This window comes from Lacerta agilis, chromosome 2 (genome assembly GCF_009819535.1).
Source record: "Lacerta agilis isolate rLacAgi1 chromosome 2, rLacAgi1.pri, whole genome shotgun sequence".
Lineage (NCBI taxonomy): Eukaryota > Metazoa > Chordata > Lepidosauria > Squamata > Lacertidae > Lacerta > Lacerta agilis.
Genome location: NC_046313.1, coordinates 5427986 through 5447347, shown reverse-complemented (window position 1 = coordinate 5447347; position 19362 = coordinate 5427986). Strand labels below are relative to the sequence as shown.

The 19362-nt window shown below is 51.1% G+C and overlaps 2 protein-coding genes across 4 annotated transcripts in view; both read left to right on the top strand.

The window, feature by feature from the left end:
* The first annotated feature begins 8313 nt into the window (after positions 1–8313).
* On the top strand, positions 8314–8563 carry LOC117042881 (NADH dehydrogenase [ubiquinone] 1 beta subcomplex subunit 1-like). Its single transcript, XM_033142522.1, has one exon. The coding sequence runs from the start codon at positions 8347–8349 to the stop codon at positions 8521–8523; it is 177 nt and encodes a 58-aa protein (XP_032998413.1). The 5' UTR covers positions 8314–8346; the 3' UTR covers positions 8524–8563.
* An 800-nt stretch (positions 8564–9363) lies between these two features.
* Positions 9364–19362, top strand: part of CACNB3 (calcium voltage-gated channel auxiliary subunit beta 3) — a 38809-nt gene continuing 28810 nt past the window's right edge. Inside the window, exon 1 of one of the 3 annotated variants that reach the window (XM_033138103.1) lies at positions 9364–9443. In XM_033138103.1, coding sequence (XP_032993994.1) covers positions 9405–9443 — 39 coding nt within the window. In that variant the 5' untranslated portion in view covers positions 9364–9404. Of the gene's footprint in view, positions 9444–11094; positions 11412–12946; positions 13050–19362 lie in introns of those variants that run through there. The other 2 variants (XM_033138094.1, XM_033138085.1) reach the window with 2 other exon arrangements.

The following is a 19362-nucleotide window of genomic DNA, read 5'->3' as shown; positions in this document are numbered from 1 at the left end:
CACCCACATGCCAACAAACTCAGGTTGCAAGGTTAGAGTTGAGAGGGGGGGTGCCATGCGCAACAAATCCACTTCCCCAACAGATCTGACTTTTTGCGATAAGGAGAAATGGCAGCAAAGATTTGCGGGAGGGTGTGGGCTGACACATGCTTTGACCCAACATCCTAGCTGTCAACCCTCCCTGCTGTTCCCCACTGCTATAATAAGGGAATTTCCTGCAAAAAAAGGGAAAAGGTTGACAGCTATGCGGCCTACCCGCAAGCAAATGAGAACGAATGCTCAGTAAACTGGTCGTCCAGAAGCAAACCTACATTACAGAACTCACCTGAATGGATTGAGCAGGCCTGGCATGCCATTAAAAGTCACGGCGCCCCTTACAGTCTCTCTGTAGCATCTCGATCTCCCAAAAATGTCACTGTGATGTCACCATGCTCTGGCTTTCCCAGCTCCACGTTTCATTCAACTGACTGCTGACTGCAGGGAAACTCGCCGTGCGATGACATCACCACCCCACCTCGCAGCTGCTGTTACAAGATGGTAATGTGGGAATAGAGGGGAAGATTCAGGTGTCCTGCTAATTTTGGCACAAGCCCAGGACACATTAGGGCCTGATGATGGGAGTTGTAGTTCAATGACCTTGGTAGGGCACAACATTGGCTATCTCTGTAAGCTGACGACAAATGAGCTGGACAAGCCACATGCTGTGTGTTGCTGAAGAGCTACTGACTGCACCACTAGAGACGGGTCTCCTTTCCTTCCCTGTGGTCAGTTCTGCCATAGTCTGTGTGGCCGCTAGTCCACAGGACTAATCTGCTCTTGACTTTGGCTTTTCAGGTCCGGTTTCCAGCTGCAATACTTCTCAAGTACTGCTTGCTCTCTCCACCACTACCCAAAAGGCCCATCTTATGACACTCTCAACCAGCTCCCACCCATCCTTTCTCTAGAACAGACAGTCTGGAGCCAGGGCTAGCTCAAGCTATTTTGCTGACGTTGGCGAAAATTGAATTTTTTATTTTTTTAAAAAATTGCACCTGCATCTAGTTTTATCTTGCAAAGGGTGGGAGGAGGTGGGAAGGTAATCCTGTTTCTTCTACAAGGGTCTTCCTGATAGCAGTTCCCGTAATTTCATTTAGGAATTGCCGCTTAGGAAGCACCGCAAAGCAATTTCACTGCACAATAAAAAACACACACAAAACAAATCGCCTCTACAACGTCAATTAAACCGACTGCATCCATAAAAGCAAATTAAAATGAGTGAACAGATATATGGACTTCAGATCAAAAATAGAAAAAAAAAAAATTGCTTCCAAATGGGAGGGCCTTTTCTCACAACCGTCCCTACACACCTCAGACTGGGTTGTTCCAAAGGCCTGGATTAGTGGGAGCAGGGCAGAGATCACTTGTGATTCCCCGGCGGAACTTTTCCGGATTATTTTAGAGTCTCTGGAATTCTGCCACCAAGAGAGCTCCTTGGGAGGACTGATGTGGTCGGGCCACAGAGTGCCCTGCACATTGGGGCTCTTCTTAGCCCTGCCAGCTGCATCGAACACTCCCTACCCATCCTATTCTGCCCAGATTCTCTCCCCGGCCCCACCCAGCCCCGCTGTGCAACCCCCTAAGCCTGCTTCCGCCTGCATTCTTTCCCAAACCACCTGGCAGACTTCTTTTTCTCTACAGTCCTCAATAATTCATATGCTGCCGAAGCTGTTTTGCAAGATGTCCTAATTTTTGAGACTATCTTGGCTTGGGGAGCTGCTCCTCCCCACTCCTTCCCTTTCTAGAATCTCCCCCCCACACACACACACAACAGAGAGAATTCAGGAGACTGTGGAATGAAATGAAATATAGGGAGACTAGAAGGGGAATGATATCACACACACACACACACACACACACACACACACACACACACACACACTGCTTGTCATTTCTACATTTGGTGCCTTGGGGCAAGAGTTAGACATGGGCTTGATTGTGTGTTTATTGCATGGGCCTTAAACCAGAACATTTAACTCTACAGTGCGAAGGATGTCTAACTAAATATATTTCACCCCAGATGTCCAATTAGTCAGTAGCCTACTGAAAGTGGAAAGAAAGCAAGAGAAGGGATTTATTTTGGAATGTGAGGAAGCTCTGTTATTGGCCCGTTGAAGCTGAGCTAGGGGTTTAAACTAGGATTGCCAACTTCGCAACTGGTCCTTGTTGGTCAGGACTGTAGTTCCAAGTGTGGCTGGGAGAAAACCCCTGGAGAGCTGCTGCCGGTCAGTGTGGATGATATTGAGGTAGATGTTACATGGCTGTTTCCTATGTTCTGCTAGCTAAGATCCTCACAAAGCTACAGTTCCAATGGCCCCTTCCAGAGAGGGATGGACTATTAAAACCAGATGCGCAGTGCAAGCCTATATAGCTCTTCTACTCAAAAATTAACCTCGTTGAATTCCACAGGATTTGCTTTCAAGTGAGTCTAGGATTGCAGCTGGGTAAGTAAATCTTTAGGGCAGATATTCCTGTGTGTCTACTCCACTTAGATGCTAGTATCCAGACTAGAACCCATCTTCTCAGCAGATTTCCCCCCTGCCTTTCTTTCCTAAAGCATCTTCTGTTTGGAGATGCAGGAGGTACCATCTAGATAGTGTGCTTCCATCACAATTTTTTAGTTATTTATTGCATTTACAGCCCACCTTTTTCTCTAAAACTCAAGGAGGCACACATGGTTCTCCTCCTCCTCACTGAGTCCCCACAACAACCCTGTGAGCTAGGTATGGCCTAAGCTTCATGGCCAAGTGTAGATTTGAACCCTAGTCTCTAGGTCTTAGCCTGACACTCTGTGACCACTAAACCACACTGGCCCTCCTTGTTTACCCTGGAACCCCCTGATCGTTAATATTGGCTGTGCATGCTTTCACCTAGCGAAGATTTGCTTTTATAACTGGAATGGTAATGCAATTTTTAATTATTTTGATTGCTATACTTTGTTTTGTTTTCATAAGGTTGTGGACCACTTTGGATACCTTGTACACAAAGCAGTATAACGTTTCTATTAAAAAAATAAATATGTAGACATTGTGAATTTGTGTGGGGATAGCCAGCAGATGGGACGACCAGTACTCCCGGAGTTCCTGCTCCCACTGCGTCGTGAAAGGGTCCGCTGGCTATGATCTGAAGGTAGTTGTCATGAGTTCTGAAGGTTGCTGAAGGTTTCCAAAGGTTTTCTGCAGGTATCTGAAGGTTCCGGAGATTCCGGAGGTCTCCGGAGAGAAAGATAGGCTAAGCTAGGTAGCGGCCAAAACTTAGAAGGCCAAATAAAAGCTTTTGAAATAAAAGAAATAAAAACTAAGAGACTGCAGTCAATGGTGAAGAAGCTCTCAACTGCTCTATGCGGCTGGTTTTGCTTTCGGTTTCTCTCTGGCTTGTCTCGCACTGATGTTCTCTCTGGCTTGTCTCGCGCGTTCTCCACACACGCTACAGAGAGCGGAGGCTATTTATTAAGGAATCAAACATCGTCACAACGTTTACAAGAACCAATCACAACCTTGTCTCTAAGCTAGTTTCTGGGCAGGAAACTATGAACTGACCATTACATTGGCTAAATTGGCGCGCTTTGCCCAAACGCGGAGGGATCCATGCAGCAAACACTCTGCTGGATCCTTTGCCCTTCCTTCCTAGCGCTGAAGGTTACCTTAAAGTAAACATAAACAAACAGGTGCACCTTAAAAACGTATTCCCACAAATTTGCAGCAGTTCCTGCTTTTTGGATCACAGGGAATCTTGGGCCATGATCCAAACTGGCAGCAACTGTTTGGAGTCAAACGCCCCCCCTAAAGACTCCATTGTGATGGTGACAGTGAAGGAGACCACGGCGAGGCCTCTGGAATATAAGCCAGGAAGGGTCCGGCGTTGACTTTGCTAAGCACATGCCGGAGTTACGGAGGACTTTTGTGGCATCCGTCAAAGCTTGTGAGAGTCAGCAGGAAGCATGCCGGCCAGATAGTGCTGCCTGGATCCGTCTTGCTATTTTTATATCTAGCAAATGCTGTGTCAGAGGACAGCATCCGGAGCTGCTGAGCCTTCTGAAATACCAGCTGGCAGAGTGACAGGGTGGGCAATTGCTCCCGGCCCAGCTGGAGACAAAGGAGGGTGGTGCGTGCGCGGAGGAGCCCAGGCTGAACCTCGCGAGTTAACAATCCAAATGCCGCCATTTGATGGTGATGGCGGGGGAGCATGTTAGAATGTTTAGTCACAGCGCGCCTTCTGAGCACCGGTGGAGTTCTTGCGGGCTGTTTTAGCACATTTGGTGAAATCTTAAAGCGATACTTCCTCCCTTGGACCACGCATAAGAAGTTGCCTTGGACTGAGTCAGAACACCAGTCCATCTAAGCTACATCCCTACCCCATTAACTGAGAGTAAGTCCCATTGGAATCAGTGGGATTTGCTTATGTGCTTTTTTGTGTTTCTGCTTTTGTGCAGGTATACATAAGATTGCACTGTGTTAGCCCCTTATTCTAGCTGGCAAGAGCTCTCCAGCCCATCAGGTTTAAGTCTTTTGGGCCCCAAAATCCCAGGATGCCAGGGAAAATTAACCTTGCCTTGCTCTATAATACAACCCAGAATGAGAAGAAGGTGTATGGATTCTGCTGGTAGATCTCTGGGTAATTTGAAGTAGATCAACAAGGGTTTTAGACTCCTAATGTCTTAACTGTTAGCAGGAACAAAATGCCTTTCTTCCCCTCTCTTAAATTAGGCTGGTGCAGTCTAGAAACCTTGGTGGGAAGCAGGAGAAGATTTGTATAAAAGGTAAAAGGATTTGTGTTTAAGCTCGAATCCTGGAACCAAAAACAAATTTGGGGGTTAAGTGTTTGGGGGGAGGTTAGGTGACGTTCTGATGAAATAAGGTCCATTCCAAACTTTCCAGTGCATCGCCCCCATATCATTTCCCTTATCACAAAAAGTCTGTTCCTTTGAGGAAGCAGGTTTATTGTTCAAGACCCCACAAAACGGCAGTCTGAAAGTGCCTCGCGTCTGCCCTCTTGAACCAAGGGCTCTATTGAGGGGGGAAAGTAGCTCCTGCAGGCCTACAATCTGCCCCTGCTCCGATATCCCACAACTGGGAATTACTTGTTCTAGTGGTCCATGTTGTTATAAAAATTCTGTAAATGGGTCCGTCTCCAGAAGGGAGTCCATAACCCTAGGAAGAGCTCTATATTTTAAGAGCCCTTTCCGACAATGCAGCACAAAAGACAAAGACAATACAGGGTCTGGCAAAGCAAGGCCTTGTTTATTAGAAACTGCTGCAGCAGGGTGTCTTGCAAGCAAAAGACCTCGAACAAAGGCGTGCAAGCTCCTATATAGACTTTTGAAATTGCCCCCCTCCAGCTCAAGACCACCCCTCCATACATCAGAATTACATCACAAATTGGGAGGGTCTGGTAGCAGTGATCTGAGCATCCTGGACCCTGCCCCCATGTCTCCCTCTTGCCCTCCACCAAAAACCCATCAAGTGAAACAAAAGATATTTACATTTCCCTATTTCCCAGCCAAGTTAATCACACCCTTTTGTCTGGCACTCAGGTATCAGGATACCAGAGATTATCACTCAGGCAGGGGGCTGCTGAGTAGCTGGAGGGGCAACCCCCCCCCCTTTTGTTCCTGAGACAAAGAAATACTTGGTCAGTTGGGAGTCAAAAATGGAGTGAGGCCTGTCTTCCTGTGCTGTTGTTTCAGACATGTGGCCTTATTTGTTTTGGTACATTAATAACAATTATTATATATAAATAAAATACCTTAAAATTCTTACAACAATCTCACCACTGTGTCCTTTGAATCCAGAAGGGGCCACCTTCACAGAACAATAATTTATCCTGGGGAAAGGGCCATCGCTTAGTGGTACAGCATCTGGTTGGCCTGCAAGAGGTCCCAGGCTCAATTTCTGGGATCTCCAAGTAGAACTGGGAATGCTCTCTCATTCCCTTGAGTCCCGTGCCTTCGGTTCCCCTGCTCCTCCCCCTAGGCTGGCCTGCTGTCCCCAAGTGTGACGTGCCACTGCTTGTGTAGAAGTAAAATTCATCTGCCATTCCATCCTGATTCTATAATGTAGAACAGGAAGGCGCCATCTTGTCCCAGGCAGCAAAATGTGTTGGGCAGGTCCTGAAAGACCGGCGATACTGACACAGCTGCTGAGGAGGAACAGTCCTATAATTCGGAACAAAAGCAGGGAAATACTCTCCCTAAATGGCCCTCCTGCATAAGCACAATCACTGCCTTAAGATCTGGCAGCACTAGGACATTAAAAAGAATGGCTGAGTGTTTCTCAGCAGAGAGGTTATTTTTGGTAGGGCCCATTTGGCCAAGTACCCCAAGCCCTAATGGGGCTGCTAATATAATATAAGTTGTCCACAAACAGGCTTTGGGGGCTGGGGAGTCACCGGTTGTGCACGCGGTTCGATATGGATCCCTGACAAAAGCGAACTCAGGATCTGTCCTCCCTCCCCCAAACGCAACGGGAGGGAGCGAAGGGCTCCCCCACCGCCTCCCCTCCTCCCCGCATTCCCTTCCCCTCTTCTCCTCCTCCTGGAAAGTGAAGATGCTTCTTGCATCCCCAGGGCCTTCCTTGGCATAGGAGAGCATCCATTAGCAGGCCACTCTGAGGGCCCCCTCCCCCGCCCTGCCTGGCTTTGTGTTTTCTTATTTATGAAGCTGCTCTGAGGCAGCCAAATGGAAGGATTCTCCACACACACAACACACACTTCCAGCTCTGCCTCCCCCACTCTTCTAAGCGGAGTGACTCAGTGTGTGTGTGTGGGGGGGGGGAGGCAAATAATTTGAATTCAGGCTCCTTATCCTTTTACGCCTTCAGGGTATAACTCAGCACAAGTCCCCCAATGCTGTCACACTGGGGCAGAAGGGGAAGGAGATAGAGGGTACTTTCTGAGGCACCTGAGATGGCCTGAGTTTTCTGCTGCTCGGGTGGAGTTCCTCATGCCTGGATCACCACCACCTTCACCCACCAAGTGCCTTCTAGATGCCCTCCAGTGCCAGCTGGGGGTGACGGGAGTTGTAGGCCCAAACATTTGGAGGGCACTAGGTTGGGGAAGCCTGCCCTACTGAATCCGTGGGTTTTCTCAGTAAGGTGCCACCCCATGAAAGAGCTGCAAGGCTTCCCAGCAATCCCTCAGTGGTTCAAAAACCACTTCACTGGGAAAATAAATAACTCAATCTGTCAAATGGGGCGGGGGTCTTTTCTTAGGCCAAAACCAGCCAGAATAAAGCAGAAGTTGTTGAATATTCGGGGGGGGGGGCGACCTCAGTATTTCTGGTCTCGTGTGCTGCAGGGAAAGGGGGGAGTCTCAATTGCAGACCAGCATGCCCAGTTGTTTCTGGCTCGCCAGCAAAGCACAGAAGAGCAGTTGCTTTGAAAGGATGCAGTAATGAAGGATAGCTCGCCCTCCCTGCCACCCTGCCCACAATAATTTCAAAGGCCTTTTGCTCACCTTTCATATAAAAGGCAACTTGGATCTTCTGTTGTGTGGTTACAAGGAACAGCTAGTAGCTGGGAAGAAGTCCTGCTACTCTGGGCTCTTCCAGATGGCCAGATGTTCATTGAGCATGCGCCCTGATTTGTTTGCAGGGATGTTAGAGGATGCATTTTCCACCTCCACTTTCCAGATTGCAAAGTCTGATCTTTTGGGGGGAAGCGTGCTTGTTGTGCAAGACCACCCAGTCCACTATAACCCGTGTGTGATTGAATACCAGCCAAAAGCAGCAACAGCCTGGAAGCTCCCCTTGGCTGCAAGCCTTTAGCAGTGCTAGCCTGGAGTCCTGGAAGGAATGGCAATGGAGCCATCTCTGTGCTCTCACCTTCTATCTGAACATGTACTGAGGATAAATATCAGACCAGTTGGGGATGATTTGAGAGCCCGTCCATGGTCTAGAAACTGAACCAATGATGGGTAGAAGCCACAGCTGGAAGAAAAATTCCAGCAAGGTGAGGGGAACTAATGTGGACCGACCAATGTGAGTGATGCTAATGAGGTACCATCTTACAGCAGTTTTACAATTTAGAGGGATCTCTCAGGAAGGTTTAGGCCAGGGTTTCCCAAACTTGGGTCTCCAGCTATTTTTGGACTAGAGTTCCCATGATCCCTGACCACTGGTCCTGCTAGCTAAGGATGATCCAAGTTTGGGAAACCCTGGTTTAGGCTTTTATTGGGCACTTGGTGGGATCCATCTGTCTCGGGAGACAGTGGAGGAGTGCTCCTTTGGGAGTAAAGTCAAACTGTAGGAAGGGAGACCAATAGGAGAGAGACATGAGGTCGGTACCGCGCTTGTAGGCCTTCAGGCCAGTAACTATGGTGAATATTTTGCATCTTGTGCGAGGCCACTGGGCCGTAACTTTGGTTCCCATAGGATTTGTGTTGGGGTGTTACTTAGACAGGAGGAATGATGAGAAAATGGCGCTCTTCAGGAACAAAAGCAAGTTATTTCAAAGGGAATTGAAACCTGGAGAAGAAGTCACATGGCGATAATGTATTAAATGAGAAATGCTTCCAGATAATTAAATCTGTATCTATAAAAAAAAATAAAAAAAATAGGAGACATGTTTTGTTGCAGCTGGGGCAGGTGAAGGAGTCCAGTTGTGCTCCTGCAGATGCACCAAGGCGTTTCTTCTCTCTGCGCTCCTCCCATCAGTCATTCCTCCTCTGGTCTGTCTCCACTGCAGTCATATTGGGCTCACTTACCAGTTTCAACGATTGATCCAGAAGTGGTCATTGGACTGCATCATTTCTCAGTAGCCGCTTTTGACAGCCCAGAGACCCATGGCACTGAGACTGCAAGCGACTTCCTCCACCTTGTGAGAATCTTTGTCACGGAAGCCATTTGCACTTATAAGCCCGCGATAGTCGTGGGCTGCCACCGAAACTGCTCCTGTTGGGTCCCACAAGAAGCTGTGAGCTGATAAGCTGAAAAGCTGATGCCTGAAGCCAGTGTCGTGTTTAAATGCATTGTGTGCGGCTGGTGCGCTGTTCCACGATGGCTGTTTGTGCTTGGTGCTAAAAGATGATGGTTCACAAAGCTGTGGTGCGCACTCCCACACCCATCCACACCCACAGTGTCCCACAAGAGCTTGGGAGCCAATGGGATGCTTGCATACGGCGCCACAAGACAACAGTGTGCACGGGGTGGGGTGGGGGGACGGCGACTTGTAATGCTCGTGCACCGTTGCACAATTTCCTCGTGCCCCTGAGCTTGCAGGCTGCTCGCTCTCCATCCCATGAGAGAGTCCCTGTGGGCAGGGTTTCCTGTCTGCCCCCGTGAGCTGGGCTGGGTTCATGAGAGGAAGGTAGAGGAGGTGTGTGATGTGAGCCACGCAGTGTCAGCTGCAGTCCAGCAAAAGCAGACACTCTGCATGTCTCTCTCCAACTCCAGTGTCTTCCTGCTCAACGAGGTAAAGTGGCACCATCCTTGTCTCTTGGGGGGGGGGCTGGGAAAAGAGGAGCGGGCGAGAAGGGGGCGAGGGAGCAGCCTGGAGAGTGGGTGGCAGAACCGCAGCACAAGAAAGAGGAGTCAAATGCAGGAGATGTGGGTTGAGAGGCTCGCCAGAGCTGTCAAGAAGGGTTAGGTTTTCCCAGGTAGGCAGGTGGCACCAGCTACTGCAGCGACTCATGGGTGGGTTTGAGCTCTGCTGTGCCATTATTAGCTGCCGCCCTTTCCCCTGAACTCAAGGCCTGTGCCCTATAGTGCCCCTGCTGAGTGAAGACCACCAAGGCAGGAGCACTGCCCCCCCCTTATACAGAAGTCCAGCAGCTGAATATTTTCTGCTTTAACCCCTATAGTTGTAACTAAAATATTCCTCCTCCATCTGTGCTCTCTGCAGTTTTCAACCCATACACCGCAAAATCAGAAGCTTCCCCTCCACAAAATCAAAAACTATTGACCCTCAATCCATAGCGCCCCCTGCAGGGCTGGAACTACAAAGGCTCCATTCTAACTGAGTGCCGGTTCACGGGCTTGTTCTGAACAATTTTCTATTGCTAAGAGTGGTAGTTTTCTAAGTTAAGAGTGGTGGTGCTGCCTAGGTTGAGCTAAGCTTTTCAGTGATTTCTGTCCCATCACCCACCCTCAGTAAGAGGGTCCTGTGGCACAGCTGATCTTTCCTTTGCCTCCCTTCTCAAATCCAGCTGTTCTTTCATACTGTAAATAAATATGGGGTTTTATTTATTTATGACCGGCATTTGCAAACCAGTCTTCATGGCCAAGGCCTCTATTCCCTGATGACAAAAGCCTCAAACTGAGATTAAAATAGGGATCTGCTTCATTAATCCTGTTTTAAACACCCACCCACACCAAATATTCCCTAGCAAGGGAAGTGGAACCCCCGATTATCCTCTCATCTCCACCAGGGTGCGCTCCAAGGAACTGGGGGCAAGGGGCTAGATGCGGCCTCATTGAAATCCCAGGAAATGGGGCGGGAAGGATCTCAGCAGCCGAGAGAGAATAGTGTGCCTTGCTTTTTAACGGTCAGGGATGGCGTCCGCGGGAAATGGCAAAGCTTAATTTCTAACACAGGAGATGCTAGGGCCGGAGGGCCTTCAAACAGAACTCTCTGCCGGTGGCTGATACGTGGCAATTATCTGCAACCACTCCGCGGAAATGCACTCTGCACTTGCTCTGGGGTCCTTCCGACTGTTCCGTTTCCCCCAGGGTTGAGCCTCTGCTGTGCCAGGGACAGCTGAAACCCTGGGGAAAGGCGTGCTATGCAGGCAGGGGAGAACGGCAGCGGGTGAGCGGCTTCGCCCATCTCCAGTTTCTCGGATTTGCAATGCCATCGACGGGCGGGGGAGGGGAGCGATGGCATTAAAAACCCGGGAAGCTGGAGATCTCTCTATCTGCTGGATGAGCATCTGGAGCTTGTCGACGGCTGGAGCGAGCCGCATCCTGCACGCCAGCTTGCCTCCCTTCTCTCTCAGCCCAGAAGCGCCCCACCCTGGCGAGAGGGGAGCCCGTGGAAAGCCCCGAGCTGTGCGCGCGGGGAAGGCGCCATCGGAGACGCTCTTGCTTCGCAGGGCGGGCGCATCCTCGCCCCCCCCCAACGTGATTATATAGCGCCTGGCACGTCCCCGAGCCCATTCTCGGAAGGGCGCGTGTAGCGCGGCGGGAGGAGGGCCGGGAGGCGCGGCGGCGCGCACCGCGCTCGTCGGCAGGAGGAGGAGAGCGCGGGCGAGCGGACGAGCGCAGGCAGCCAGAGCCGGGCAGGCGCTTCGGAAGCGGCGCAGCGGGGCCGGGGGGCGCCTCCCTCCCTCCTTCCTTCTCCCCAGCGGGCAGCGCACCCCGGGCCCGCCCGCCGGCCGGCCGGCTCCCTCCCCCGCCGTCTATGTCTTTTTCTGACTCCAGCGCAACCTTCCTGCTCAACGAGGTAACGGAACAGGCAGCGCGCAGCCGCCGCCCCCCGCCCCATCGCAGCCCCGGCGCCATCCCCGCCCCGCTCGTCTCGCGCGCCTCTCCCGCGCCAAGCGGCAGCTTCCTCGCGCGCCCTAGACATTCCCTTCCCCACCCCCCACTCGCGCCATACAGCAACTCCTGGAGGATCCAGGGAGCCCGGAGGCGAGGGAGAAGGGGCGGGCGACTGCGCGCCTCTCCCGCCCCTTCGCTGGGCTCCTCGCCTCTCTCTCTCCCGCGCCTTCAGTCCGGCTGCGTTTCCTAGATTCGGAGCTGGGATGTCAGGATTGGTGCTGCGTCCTCTTTGGCAAAGGGCGGAAGGGTTTCTTTCTGCAGGGACTGCCCAACTTCCGTGGGATGGGGTGTGGGTCCAATCGGCGCCGCCTGCACCCCTGGCACCGGGCTTGGAGAGGCATCTGGAGACGCAGCTTGGGGGAATGGCAGGGGGAACCCCATCGGGCCCCATTTCCGGCAAAGCCGGAGGACTGAGTCCAGATCAGCGGGCAGCAGCACCTGCCCCGAAGTTAACGATGGTGGTGGGGAAGGCGAACGTCTCCATCTGCCCGTTAGGGATGGAGCTGTGAGACCGTCTGGGTGGGCAATCCGGAGCGTAGAGCCGGAGGAGAGACCCCCATCGATGCCTTAGGGAGGAGAGGCGCTGCATCAGGGAAGCTGGAGGGAGGCAGAGGGTGGCATTGCCAGGGGTCGCGCGGAGAGGCACCCAGTTGGTCCTGGTTATCAAGTGACCTGCAGGCAGATATGGCAACCGGGGCTAGGAAAACAGGGGCACCAAAGGAACAGGGTGGGGGGCACGGCGTGCCGTGGTGGTGGCCTTCCTCTGTGATTCACTGCCCAAATTCCTTCGGTGCCCCGGACCTCCGCTTGCCCAAGCAGGAAAGCTGTCCCCCCCCCCCCAATTCCCTTTTGTTTGGCTGAATAGCCAGCAAGGCATCCTTCCCTGTCCTCCCTGTCTCTGGAGGCAGAATAAAGGGCAGAGCTTGGTGGGCACTAAGAATGCACTAAGAACGGCCCCTGCCCCCCCCCCAAAACCCACATTACATGCCCTCCGGTCGTGTCTCCCTCTCCCCATCCTTCTGCTGCCTGCACCGCGCCCCTTGGCACCCCGCTTTGGTCTTGCCCCAGGTGGGTGCAGATGCACCCGGACAGTTCAGGAGCTGTTGCCTGCCGCCCCACTTCTCTCTCCTTTCTCTCTCTCTTTCGCTCTGCCCGCCCCCCACCTCCCCGCTTCCTTCCGTGCTTGCCTGTCTCAATGCCTGCCCCCAGGGGAGGGCTGGTGGGTGGGCGCTATTGTTTTTGCCGTCGTTGCTGAGCGGAGAGAGCGAGCGAGCGAGCGGGCGGGCGCATCCAGGGTGGGGAATCTTTCTCGGGGAGCAGACAGAGCAGCTCTGCCATTGCGTGCCATCCGCTGCCCCCAACCCAGCTTGGGGCAGGGGGCACAGCGCCGGGCATCCCTCCGATTGGAAGAGTCGCCCCCTTTTCAACCCCCCTCCCTTCACCCTGCTGCCGCCGCCACCTCTGTCTTGGTTCCTGAACGATTCTTTCATCCCCCATGTATGACGACTCCTGTCTCCATGGATTCGAAGACTCCGAGGTGGTGAGTCTGGCAGAAGCCAGGGGCTATTTTCAGCAGGGGAGCCGCCCACTTACAAGAACCTGGCACCGTCCTGGTTCGTTGGGTGTGGGGCTGGATAGCAGGGGAGTAAGGTAGGGTGAGCTCTGGGGCTATTGACTAGGTGTTAGAAAGTTGGGGCAGAGGACCCATGAGGGCACTGGTGGGTCGTGGCCGGGGGTGGGGAAACAGTGGAGTAGGTGACTGAACTCAGGGCACAATCACAGATGCCACGAGGGTTTAACTGGGCACCTTTGGTGTAGGAGGACCAAGGCTTGCTAAGGATACCCCTTAGTTATGGGGTGGTGGTAAGTTGCTTTCCTTGGCTTCTGTTTGGCTCAGGGCTGGAAGAGGCTTGGTCCTCTCCAAGGAGTGGAGGAAAATGGTTCTGGATAGATGGGGGTGCTCTCAATATGTCCTGGTGCAAGTGGGCAGTAGGTTGGTTGCCCTGGCATTCTGGGGAAGTGGTGTTCTTTCCCCTAACAGCTCCCCCTGCTGGTGGGTGAATCCAGCACGTAGGAACATGGGACACTTTCTTGCATACCTAGTCAGACCATTGCTTCATCTAGCTCAGTATTGCCTACCCTATCAGGCCGGAGATCTCCAGGGTTTCAGTCTCTCCCAACCATGCCCAGAGATGCACATTGAGAGGCATTGACCGGACCCTGGCATGTTCCTTGTCAGCAGCTGGTTCTTGGGAAGGGTTTGTGCTTTCCTGAGCCACGAGTGGCAGCGGGAGCGAGTGCAGAGTCCCTCAGACCATGCATCTGTTTTGGGGTAGATCCTTAGTTGGAGGTCCTCCTACATGGTTTGGGCAAGGGGTGGAGAAAGTCTCACATCTCCCTTCAAGTGGGATCCCAAAAATAACTGTTGTCACCCAGGCATTAGAGCTGGAAAGAGGAGTTGTGGAAATCCTGGATGGAGAGTTTGTGGAGGACTTTGACTGGAGGATGTGGGCATAAAGGAACCTGCTTTGTACAGAGTCAGACCATTGGGTCCACCTAGCTCATTATTGGCTGCACTGACTAGCAGTGAGACTCTCCAGGAATTCAGGCAGGGATCTTCCTCTTAGCTGGGGATGTTGGGGATGGGAACTGGAGCCTTTTGCATGCAAAACAGACGTTCTAGCCACTGGACAATGGCCCTGCACCTAACATGTGTAAGCAAACAGGGGCTATAATCTAGATGGATGGCAAGGGAGAGGACACATGGCTAGGAAAATCTCCACCCAGTAGGCTAGTTCAGCAGGTCTGGAACAAGCCTCTTTGTCAACCTCTGTAGGAGCCCATCAATTATAAGTCAGGTGTGGGGGCTCCCCTGTGTGATGCCAGCACAATTTTTATCATGCCCAGACCTCGGGCTTCCTGCCCACCTGGTTGGGGTTAGGCACCACAGCAGGCACAGCTGCTCCGCTTTGAAATGTGTGGGTGGGTGTCGGCAGGAGGAGGTGGATGATCAGCTGACATGACGGAACTGGGCTTTGCAGGGGGGGGAGGGGGCTGGCATTTCCTAGTGTCTGTCTGAGCTAGTTGGGGGGGGGGGAGAGAGAAGAGAGACACTGCATGCTGTAAGTGCGAGATGTTCACCTCTCCTCCCGCCTCCATTTCTAGCACCTCTTACCTAAGTCATAAAAGCACTTTTGAACGACTGTTGCAAAGTATTTTCTTCTTCTTCTCAGTGTCTGTTGATCACACTCCATATGCAGAGGGAGGGGAGGGGAGAGAAGATGCCGAATTGGGGGTGGTAGCAAAGGGCAGGGAGTTATTAGAGGCCTTTGCCTTTCCATTCGCATGGGGGGGGGGAGGAAACATTCCCAATTCCTGGGAACCAGAATCAAGTTGTGCCCAGAAATCCTAGCTCCTGGTTCATACCATCTCCAATCTTACTTCTTGGCTTATGGTTCAATCCCTGGCATCTCCAGAGAGGACTGAGATTGTCCCGTCTGAAACCCTGGAGAGCCACTGCCCAAAAGACTCTGCATAAGGCAGATTCCTATGTTCCTGTGTTATGCTTGTAATCTGACTTTCTCAAGCTCAGGTTGGCATACATGGTTCTCCTCCCTTGCACTGCATCCTCACAAGAACCCTGTGATGTGAGTTAGGCTAAGAGAGAGTGACTGAACCCAAGGTTTCCTGGTGCTCTCGATGTGGCTGAGTAGCAATTTGAACCTGGATATCTCCAGTTCCAAACTGGTGCTCATAATGACTACACGACATGCTAACTCTGGTTTTCAAAGGGCAAGGCAGGAATGGGGTGCACAGCAAGGCTGAACTGGAGCTGAATTGGCAGCAAAGGGAGAGGAGAAAGTGGGGTCCAGACTATAGCCAGCTTTGGTCTTCAGGCTATTCTAAACCCTCCAATTCTTGTAATGGTAATCTAATTGAATGGTCTGGAAAGGGAGCAGAAGATGGGCTGGTTTCTTATTTAGCTCATCACCATCAAATTTATTGTTCAAGTTTAAAATTCAGAATTAAAAAACAAATTACCGGTACAGTCACAAGGACCAGGTGTGTTGTGAAAACACACATCTCTGGTGTCGCAGGCCAGGGCGAAGAGGGGTAGATTCAGCATTTGCTGAAATCTGTACAGTAAGGAAGTCAGACTGGGGAGGCGCGATGGGGCTGTCACAGAGAATGCCTTATCCCGGGCCGCAGACACAAACACACCAATTCCCAAGGGAGGTAGAACTACCAAGAGGGTTCCCTCTGCAGACCTTAACACCTGGGAGGGTCTGTAGGGAAAGAGGCAATCTTTCGGATATTTGGGGGGGGGGGCTGGGTTGTTTAAGGCTCTGGTATCTGAGAGGCAGAATACCAGGGATTGTCATTGTGGCACTCTCCGGATGTTGTTGGACTCCAACTCCCATAATCCCCACGATGGGTGTTGCAGTCTGGCAATATCTGGAAGGTATCTGGTCCTCTTCCTTCGCGCCTTCTCGTGCCTTTCCTTGGTGTAGGAGTAGCAAGTTGACAGTGCAACCCCCTCTCCCTTCGCATTCTCCTTTAAAACGAGGGATCTCCCAGGGTGGGTGGGTGTTCCCCCCCCCCTGCAAAAAGGAGAGGCAGACTGAGAAAGGGAGCTGGGTGAAGTGGTGGAGCTTTTCGTTGGGGAGAGGAGAGGAGAGGGAGCGAGGGACTGCCCGCTCGCTGACAGCTTGGATCTTAAGCTCTTTGGCTGAGATTCATCCTCCTCTCAGGGGGGGGGGGACTGTGGTTGCAGCTGTGACAACACAGATTGGGCCAGAAAGAGCCTCTCTCTCTTCCGCCATAGCAGAGAGGGTGACATTTTAAGGATTTTCCATTTTGTGCCTCCAAGTCCAGTTCCTTTCAGCCTGTCTGGAGGATGCCATGTGAGTACACAGGCACCCATCTTTTGGGTATCTGTAAAGTGGGAAGCCCCTCCAAATCTTAGGACTACAACTCCCATCATCCCTGACCATTCGGCCATGCTGGCTGGGGCTGTTGGGAGCTGGAGCCCAGCAGCATCGGGTTGAGGGGGGGGGACAAGTTGCCCACCCCTTGCTCTCTTAGGCAACAGTTCTCAAAACTGTTGGATCGCTTGATAAACTCCCCCCCCCATTCAGCCTCTGCTTCAAAACCAGTGCTGCTTTATACAAATTATGTGGCCTAGGCCAGATTGTTGAGGAGGGCCATTTTTATGGTTCAGTTTTAAGGGGTGAAATCCATTATGAACAAACCTAATAATAATAATAATAATAATAATTTATATTTATACCCTGCCCTCCCCTCCCCGACAGAGACTGGGCTCAGGACGACTAACACTAAATATATAAAATACATTAAAAACACAAAATCAAATGATTAGTTTAAAATACAATTCGAATCACCTTTAAAATCAAAATAAAATTAAGTGGGAACCTACAAATCATAACCGTAAGGGTAAGGAATTAAAAGTTCACCCGTGCTGGTCCCATATGGGCCAATAGAAAGAGTCAAGGAGTCCACTTACATACGGGGTCCCATAGAAAGAAGGGGGTCAGACTGGGCCCGGACCAAAGGCCTGGCGGAACAGCTCCGTCTTGCAGGCCCTTTGGAAAGATGTCAAATCCCGCAGGGCCCTGGTCTCTTGTGACAGAGCCTCCCACCAGACTGGGGGCCAGGGCTGAAAAGGCTCTGGCCCTGGTCGAGGCCAGTAGAGAGATTTGTGATGGTTTTGCACTATTTTTGTGGGCTGCCTGAATGGAGCTTGCAGGTCACCAGAGATCCATGGATCACAATTTCAGAGCCTCCGCTCCAAGGCTTACTTTGGGCAAGGACCCCAGGGTAAGGGATCTTCAACACTGGAACCTGGGAAGGTAGTGGTGAATGAAGGAGAGACAATGTGCCTCTCTCTTGCAACTGAGTACGGTAATCATACACATTTTGGATGCATTTGACCTGGCATTAGGATGACTGGCATCCAGGGCAATGGGCAAGACTTCTGGCTGGGATCCAGCACAACTCTGTTTCGTTTTGCTTTAGCTGCGATTGATGAAGCACAAAATATCACCCTGGTGTTTCTAGAGTCATTCCTCTCCCTCTGGTATTCCATCCTGTCCTCTCCCTGGCCAATGTAGAGGTTCAGATATCAGTAGAATGGAGACTTGATTCTCTACACCTTGGGTTGTGTTCAACTAAGTTTTCCTCAGAGTACTGTACGGTAGTAGAAATTAATGGACCCAACTTTTTCATGGTTATTAATTTCAGTGAGTCTTACTGAATGTGAATCAAAACCTAGTAGATGTTTTTCATGTCTTGTTTCTCCCTCTCATTTCCCAGGCAGTCAGAGTTCCATAAAACAGCCTTGGCACAAGGACAGGGAATTTGTGGCCCTCTGAGTTACTTTGGACTACAGTTCCCATCATCTCTGACCCTTGTCTGTGCTGGCAGGGGCTGATGGGAGTTGTAGTCCAGCAACATTTGGAGGACCCGGCTTTACAAGGTCCATTTTCTTTGGAGGAGAGAGCATTGGAGACTTAACAGTCTCTTCTTCGTGCTGCATCTATGCACGGATAGGTTGAGCAAGCATTATAGGGACAGAGAAGAAAAGCACACAGGCAGATAAAAGTCCCAAAGGAAACATCAACACACTAGAAGCCCAAAAAGTATTCCTTGAATACCTGCCCAAACTGTTGGTTTTTAGCTGTCCAGGCACGTGCCACATGCAAATGTATGTGAGAATTTCCTGAGTTTTTAAGATAAATGAAATGAGGTTTGGGGAAGCTGCAGCTTTGTGGGGGAGAGCAGCAGCAGGAGGGGCTGATTAACCTTTTCATCACCAGCCATTTTCCTGCTCAAAATCATGCCCCCCAAGGAGTAAAGGGGTACATGGGGAACAGCTTAAGCAGCCCCTCCTACCACTGTTTCTGCAACTCAAAATTGGGGATGATGATGATGATGATGATGATAATAATAATAATAATAATTATTATTATTATTATTATACCCTGCCCATCTGGCTGGGTTTCCCCAGCCACTCTGGGTGGCTTACAGCATATCTAAGAACTTAATAAAACATCAGGCATTAAAAACCTCCTGATACAGGGCTGCCTTCAGATGTCCTCTAAAAGGTGTGTAATTGTTTATCTCCTTGACATCTGATGGGAGGGCATTCCACAGGGCGGGCGCCACTACCAAGAAGGCCCTCTCCCTGGTTCCCTGTAACTTCACTTCTCGCAGTGAGGGAACCAGCAGAAGACCCTTGGAGAAGGACCTCAAGTGTCTGGGCTAAGCGATGAGGGTTGGAGAGGCTCCATACATGAAGCTGCTTTAATTCAGTGAAGGTTTGGAACAGCAATTACAGTGTCCTATTATCACTGATCTGATGCCAGTGCAAAATGGGGCTTTGAATCTGAAACTCCTTCTGCCGTTGATAATCTCCTATGGGCTTCTCCTATGGGTACTCCTATGGGTACACAGACCACAGCTTTGGAGTCTTCCTGCAGCCCAAAATGTTCTGTGTCAGGGTGGATGAAATGCAAGAAGAGGAGCAAGTTGTAATAACCCCTTTTCGCTAGCGGTAGCATCTGATCACTTTGGACTTTCCGCTCTCTTTGTTAAATCTGAAAGGGTGCATTTACAGCTTTTGTTCCTGCTGCCATGGCCCACTTTTGTTAACTGAGCTAGCTGATGCAAATTTGCTGTGTGCTCTGTTCCCTCATTCGCTTCTGGAGATCTTCTTGCTTAGCAGTGTATCCCAGTAGCATCACAACAAGCTGCCATATGCATCCCTGCTCCCCACTAGTCGGCTACGATATTTGTGTGGTTGGCATAGTGTTGTTCGTGACCTTGATTCTTTT

Coding starts and splice junctions, on each gene's coding strand:
- LOC117042881 (XM_033142522.1), top strand. CDS start 8,347: ATGGTGAATATTTTGCATCTTGTGCGAGGCCACTGGGCCGTAACTTTG.